General features: G+C 47.8%; 1 protein-coding gene and 2 long non-coding RNA genes across 3 annotated transcripts; 2 read left to right on the top strand and 1 right to left on the bottom strand.

The window, feature by feature from the left end:
* LOC103374486 (pro-opiomelanocortin-like) lies at positions 1 to 2,307 on the bottom strand. Its single transcript, XM_008304571.1, has 3 exons — positions 2,261 to 2,307; positions 1,686 to 1,806; positions 1 to 643 (listed from the first exon to the last, which is right to left on the bottom strand). The coding sequence occupies exons 2-3, from the start codon at positions 1,800 to 1,802 to the stop codon at positions 173 to 175; spliced, it is 588 nt and encodes a 195-aa protein (XP_008302793.1). The 5' UTR covers positions 1,803 to 1,806; positions 2,261 to 2,307; the 3' UTR covers positions 1 to 172.
* A 1,834-nt stretch (positions 2,308 to 4,141) lies between these two features.
* LOC103374488 (uncharacterized) lies at positions 4,142 to 7,233 on the top strand. The gene is made up of 3 exons (XR_521130.1): positions 4,142 to 4,330; positions 6,954 to 7,015; positions 7,123 to 7,233. It is a non-coding gene; the product is annotated as an uncharacterized LOC103374488 (long non-coding RNA).
* On the top strand, positions 4,527 to 5,670 carry LOC103374487 (uncharacterized). The gene is made up of 4 exons (XR_521129.1): positions 4,527 to 4,750; positions 4,837 to 4,920; positions 5,021 to 5,277; positions 5,382 to 5,670. It is a non-coding gene; the product is annotated as an uncharacterized LOC103374487 (long non-coding RNA).
* Positions 7,234 to 7,329: the final 96 nt, after the last annotated feature.

Here is a 7,329-nt window from a genome sequence, read left to right on the forward strand (position 1 = left end):
CCAATAAATATCAAAACATCCTTCTCGCTCTCTCTTTCCTTTCTGTCGCTCATTCTGGATCATGTAACAGGCAGCAGCTTCAGAGCTGCTGACAGGTCACTAAATTGTCTGCTAACGAGCTCGTTGGCCAATGAGAACACCCCACTGATTAGCTCCTCTCGTCTTCTTCTGCTCACTTCTGCTGCTGTCCGTCCTTGGTGATGCCGTTGTCGGAGAGCAGCGGTCGTTGGCCATGTTCGGTCCAGCTCTTCACGAGGCCGCCGTAGCGTTTGGTGGCCGGCGGGCCGCTCCAGCGGAAGTGCTTCATCTTGTACGAACCGTCTTTCTTCTCCTGCAGGAGCTGCTCCTCCTCCATCGCCTTCTCCTCCTCCGCCGCCGCCAGCAGCTCGTTGGCCAGCTCCCGCCTCCTCATCTCTCCGGGGAACACCTCGGCCGACTCCTCCTCCCCGCCGTTGGAGGTGTACACCTTGATTGGGCGGCGTTTCCGGCCCACAGGCTTCCCCCAGCGGAAGTGCTCCATGGAGTAGGAGCGCTTGGCCTGGCTGGAGGAGGCGTCTGACGGAGGCGGCGGCTGGAGGTGGGCGTTGCCGGGGACAACAGGCGTCTCGGCAGTGAGGTCGGAGCGACAGAGCTGGAGGCAGTCCTGCAGGTAAAGAACATGGTTCATGAGGAAAGTAAAGAGCTTGAAGGTTTTCTTCATGTCCATAAATCTGTGTCTCTATGAAGACTCTGCCCCCTGGTGTTCAACACAGGAAGTGCATTAGTTCAGTTGTTACGGTCCAGTGTGATGTAATGTGTGCATGAAGCATTCCTACCAGTAAACAGGATCAATAACACATCATCGAGAATAAATGAGGAGGAGTGGAGCCAGTTTAGTGAAACATGTCGTTCTAGGATGTAAAACCACGACAGTCTGTGTTTGCTGAGTCTTAGTTCACATCGTCTGCTCACTCCGGTCCTGAATCAGACATCACAGAGTTCCACCTCAAACCAGCAGATGTTCAAAAAGTTCACGCCTGATCATCTTACAGTTGCCTGATTCTGTTGTTGTTATTCAGTGAGACGAGCTGGTTGTCTCCATGTTCACACTGTTTCCTGTGTGCCAAGCTGTTGGTCAACGTTTGAGGAGTCACAACTTGAGCAATAGTGTAGCTGCAGTCCTGAAATGTTGTGACTGATATGAACAGCTGGTAGAATCATACAGACCAGTTCTATGGTGGCGTCTAGCTTTGTGTCCTCCCAACCATAAAACCTGAACTCCACTCCAGGAGGTTGATTACTTCCTGTGATTGGCACCAAAAAGAGATTTAAAGGTGTCGAGTTTGGCCCCAGGAGGAAAAAAACATTTAAATTTAAAAAGAGTCGTGATGCTGCCACCGCCGTGCTTCACAGTGGAGATGCTGATGATGTGCAGTTGTTGGTGTTTGCCAAAGCTTTTATCTTTAATAGTTTTGTAGATGTTGTTCTTCAACAGCCTCAAATATTAATGTGTGGCAACAAAAGACAAAGCTGCTGAAGGCGGGTCCAAGTATTTGATATCTGAATCTAAACATTTCAGAAATCTCTATATTTTATTTAGTAGAAACATCGGGCGATGCAGAGCTGATTCTAAACTGTGCTGATGTGAGGTGGAACCATCCTGCAACGCTCCAGAGAACCAAACCCATGATCGGGTCGTGTGTTACCATCATGCTGCTCTCAGAGCTCAGGTCCTGGCAGCTCGGATGCTCCCAGCACTGACCGGCGGCTCCTTTGGCTCCGCCCACAACCACCACAGCCACCAATAGCCACACGGGACACATTGTCCTGTCGGCCAATCAGAGAGAAGCAGGAAACAGTTCATTACTTACACTGTAATCGTTATAAGTGTTTTTAGTCTATTGCATGTATTTAATCCATTAAATAGTTATTAGTACGATAAAATACATTCACCACTTAAATCTATGCATTAAATTAAACACTGTGTTGGCGGTCGTTCGCAGTTTAAAGTCATTAAATATGAAAGAAGTCGTTTTTCTTCAGCTGAAAAATCCCCTGATGCTGCGTTTGTTAGATTTCTGGTTTTAAAGTGAAAAATACTGAATCAACCTGTGAAGAAATGGAGATGGATTAGTTCGTGTTAAACATTTAGTTTTTGATTTTAACCCTTTAAGTCAGTTTTGTTTAAGCATGTGAAGGTTCTGGTTTTGTTCAAAGCTGCAGTCAGAAGAAGTTCTTAAAGGCTTTAAATACAGAGAAACAATCAGAACCAGAGTCTCACCGACGTCTCTGCTGCTGCTCCTGGTGGTCAGATGAAGGTTTCTGTCGTCGGCGTCTCGTCTCTGCTGCTTCCACCGACTTTATATCCGTCAGCCGCAGGTCACAGCAGCTTCCTCCAACCTGCTCCACCGTCACACCTCATCGGACGTTCTGCCGGCGTGTAAATCTGCTGCTGTCGTGTTAAAGGTCAGCGGCGCTTCCTCAGATTAACGCCGAGGCTTCATGCCGTCATCGCCGCCGTCCGGGTGTCCAGTTACCCACCGGCACAGCTGCTGCCTTTGTCTGGGCCTCCGAGGCTCAACCCGGCGGCTTTATCGCGTTTAACGGTGACGCGGCTCAGGTTCCAGCCCAGAGTCTGGTCCTACGTGGACGGCGTTGCTGAGGAGGCTCCACATCACCACCAGCTTCAACGTTTACCTGAAAACCTACGAGTCCTTCAGCTCCTTCTGGTGGTCCAACACAACTGTCCGTGAAGGCTCCATGTCTGCTCAGAAGGTGTCCTCACGAATCAAGATCCACCAGGATCCTCTGGTTCCTCAGCAGGAGCTCCTCTGAGGAGCTCTGCCTTCATGAAGCTCCACTTCAGTCTGTCTAAACTCTCCATCTATGACCAGCTCCAGTGTGAAGCTCTACGTCCACTAGAAGCATCTCTACGGAGCTCCACTCCCATCATCAGCCTCTCAGGATCTACATTCACTGAAAGCTTTGATGTGAAGCTCCACCTCCAGACAGGAGCTCCTCTGTAGAGCTCCATGTCCACTAGAAGCTGCTCATTTCCCGTTAGAGATGTTGTCTTCAGCAGCTTGAGGCTCTTTGAAGCTGCTTTTTAAAACCAGAACTCATCCAGATCCACTCCTCAGGTTTCTTCTTTAACCTTCTGTAGCCTGAAGCTCTGATCTTCTCTGAACATCCTCGTCAGACACTTCACCTCCTGGAGTCTTGAAGAACCTGAACGTTGCATTTTGGTTTCTCACATTGTTTGTTTGTTTGTCCATCGATGTGGAAAAGAACAGATTGAGGTGAAAGGACGAGTTCTGGACCAGAAAGAAGTGAAGCTCGATGAATACAAACGGAATGAATCTGACCTGAAGGTGTGTTTGCTCGTTTTCTGTTTATTCAGAACATTTAAAACAACAGATCTGGAACCAAAGAGAACAAAGTGAAGCTGAACGATGAAGATGTTTTAGATCCTCATGAGTTCAATCTTACTGAACATTTAAAGTATTATTTCTGCTCCTGTATTTAAGTCCAACTGTCCTGAACCCTCGTTTGTCTTCCAGACCTTTAATGACCTCGACCCGGTGGTGGATCTGTGTGGAAATGTTCTGGTGCGTCACACGATTGTCTCGTGAGCTTCACTTCCTGTCAGTTTGCTGTCGAGGAATCTCTGGACGGAGCCGATCATGGACGTCCACAACACAAGCACTGGAACGATAAACGGTCAGGAGGTTCAACACCAGTCTGTGTCTTAACAAGGCCCTGGATGTTCAGCTGAAGAGTCTAGACTGTCATTTAGGAATAGATTATTAATATATGTTTTAGAAATTAATATAAGTCCCGTTGTTATAGATTTTATTTTTGTCTGGCTGGAATTTATTTTATTTTTCATTAAACACATGTATTTAACAAGAACATACATGGTGGAGGAGTTTTAGATTGTTATCAGGTTTTTATGGAGTTCTACGGATTTAAATGACCCGCTGATACATTCCGGGAACTTCCGCTGTCGTAACAATGTCTTTCAACGACCCTCACTTTTCCCACCAATCAGAAGCGGTTGCCAGGCAGAGCAGATTCCGCCGTCCAATCACCTCCTTCCCCTGAACGCTGGCCTGCGCATGCACCGTTGGTTGAATATTCGCGGGAAGCTCGGCGGAGCAAAGAAAGACCGAAAGCCGAGTGAAAATACGGAACAAAGTCCGGTTCTTGCGGCTGCTGCGTGGAGTGGCTTCGTTGAAATGCGGGAGAAGTTGGTTCCGGAGCAAAGTCCGGACGTGAAAGTGTTTGTGGAGCCGTTTGTTGGAGGAACGAGCGGCGACGAGGGAAGGCTAACTAGCCGTTAGCATTAGCGGTGAGTGGACTTCCTGTGTTGTGGTGAATGTGGATGTGACCGGTGAAGGCAGCTTTGGGTTCCTGTAGGAGGAGAGCTGCGGTGGTTCTGTCTCGTTTTGTTCGTGTTTGAAAAGTCAGAACCTGAGAATTGATGAAGCCGTAAACTAGCGTTGATGACGTACGTGGTGACGGTTGTACCACGTGACTTTCTTATTGTTTTTGTTTATGTATTCATTGTTTTAAACACGGAAAGCCTTTTATTGGTCATCTGCAGAGCTCACAGAGTTGTCGCTCAGAACCGGTTCACGTTTTGTGGACTTCGAACTTTATTGCGCGTTTGTTTGCGGTCTGTTGGAGCTGCTTCTTGTTTTTGGACGGAACCAGCAGCAGGAGGAGGAGATCCATCCCGTCTGAGAACATCTGGATCTGTCCTCATCAGGTACGAGTCCAGTCAGAACCATAACAGTGACCACAGGGTGTGTCCATGTTCTGATCTGGTTCTGCTCATTTCTGGTACTGTAACAGGTTGAGGGTCTGCTGTGTTCAGAAGAACTTTGATCCAACAGTAAGGAGGAGGTGTTATGAGTGAGAACAAGGAGACCAGCCCAGGTAGGGGTTTAGGATGTGGTCTGTTGGTACTAGACACCATCTATCTGTAAGATTGATGAGCGACATGTGTACCTGAATGCTGCATTGGTTGTGTCATCAGGAGGACGAGGTCAGTCTGCTGAAGGAGGCTCTCAGACCCTCAGTGTGTTCTTCAGGCCACATTGAAGGAATGTGAGGAGGAAGCCAGTGAGTGGAAGGCCTTGTGCTGTCAGCTGGACATCAGATGTGTGGATGTTCATCCACTCTGAGTGACTGATGGGAGCCAAGTTTGTGTTAAAGCTCCTTCTAAACCCTGTGTTGTGTGACATGTGGGAAAGTCCAGGAGGATAGTGGGCTGCTTCAGGACCAGCACCAGAGGTTTGTTTCACTGCAGTGTTCTAGATGACACAGTTCAGGTTGAGTGAGACATGAGGAGCTGCTCAGCCCGAAGCTAACGGATGTGTTTTATCTGTGTCTGGTAGCAAACTGTGACTCCTGCTGATGAGGAGCCACAACATCACTGCAGGTGCAACAGTGGAGGTCCAGGCAGAACACTGGTGAACCTCCTGGAGTTCTGGAAGGATGCTGAAGTGTTTTATGGACCTGTTGTTCCAGCTTCATGTGTGTTGTGTGAACAATGAAGCTGTGGTGTTTGAACAACTGTGAATAAAAAGTCCAGAGTAACACCAGCACACCCAGTACCAGTACCACTACACCCCTGCTGTGTCCAGTTGGGTTCCTCTGAGTGTCCTATTAAAGCTGTTGAGTTCATGTGTGGCTGGATTTTATGTGAATGTTGTTGTTGAGATGACCTGGGTTAACATGGGTTCTGGTACCATGATGTGCACACAGTGTAATGCCTGTATCCCTGCCCTGGTGTGAAGAAATAAAATATGCTGCAGAGTTTGTAGTCCAGATGAAGAAAGTATGTGAGGAGGGAACAAAGCTCTGAGAAGTTTTCAACTGGCTGCTGGGTTGTTGCAAGCATGAAGAGTAGATGTTTAAATGTGTTTAGGGCCACCTCGAGGATGTGGTGTCTGATCAGGACGGAGGAAAGGTTTGCAGTCCAGACATATGCTGGAAGTGGGTTCAAATTCTGAGGCAACACAGGAGGGTTCTGAACAGTGAAGCCAGTAATAAAATAGCATGTCCGGGTTGGTGAAGGATGTGACATCACAATCCCAGATAAAGTCTATAAAAAGGTCATGTTCTGTTTGGAAGAAGGACAACATGTGGAAGAGGAACCAGAATCAGTCCATATGACTGATGTCATCAGAACTCTGCCTGTTTTACATCTACTGTCCACTTGAGGGTGCAGATGAGGGACTGTGTAGCTTCATGTCTACTGCTGACCTGAACCTCAGTGTGGGCTGGGGCAGTAGAACCCTGATGTGGGGTGACCTGGTCTTGTGGTGGTGCAGGCAGTGCTTCTATCTCCTCACATGATGGTTGAAATGATGTTGTATGTGTGTGTTACCACCATGTGGACCTACACTGAGCTGGTTCTAGTTTCCACCAGAAGATGTTCATCAGAGGAGCTCATGCTGTGACCATGAGATGTAGTCAGTGCTGGTTGTTCTGACTGTAGAAGTGTTTACTGATAAGCTTCAGTCAGAGTAGGAGATGTATAGACAGTCAGACTAGGTCTATTTGGACCAGGACACATGAGGGATGGACTGATGTGAGCTGCAGGCTGTTGAGTGAGAACAGTGTTCTGGCCACACGTCTGAGTTTGTTTGTTGAAGAAAACAGGCTGTTGAATGAGGTGAGACTTTGTTGTGTTTGGGTTTTTACTGAGTCATAATTAGCAGCAGCAGGTTTCTTTCATCATCAGAACTCAGTCACAGTGTCATGACTCAGAGTGTCCAGTAGGAGGTGACAATGTCACACCTTATGCACATGAATGCAGGTAAATGACAGGAAGTGGAAGGCTGAGACCAGTTAATATAAAATGGTTCATAAATGTGATGAGCTGTGACTGGTTGATGTGGTGCTGCTGGGTCCAGTTGTTGGTGTGAAACTGGTTCCTTTATTAGCTGTGGTGTGTTTTCCAGGTGGTCACAGAATGCTGGAGGATGCAGTGCCACCATGAGGATGTGTGGAGGAGGAGGAGCAGGTAGGGACAGATTGATCATCCCATGTTTGGCTGTGATGTTGTGGGACAGACAGGAGTGTCATGATCTGGTGAGTGGAGTTCTGACAGGTTGTATGTGTGATCTGAAGGCTGATCCAGGGATGGTTCCACACAGAGTCCAAGTTCATGCTGTGATATGGGACCAACAAGCTGAAGTGTGGTAGGAGGACTGTGGATATGATGACATCACGTGGTGTGTCTTCCAGGTAGGAACAGATTATCTGTTGGTCAGAGTGGTGTCCTGTCAGGCTGTTTAACAAGGGATGGGTTCAGCTAGTTCATAGTGTGTAAATTTC

Source organism: Stegastes partitus, unplaced genomic scaffold, assembly GCF_000690725.1.
Source record: "Stegastes partitus isolate 25-593 unplaced genomic scaffold, Stegastes_partitus-1.0.2 Scaffold2257, whole genome shotgun sequence".
Lineage (NCBI taxonomy): Eukaryota > Metazoa > Chordata > Actinopteri > Pomacentridae > Stegastes > Stegastes partitus.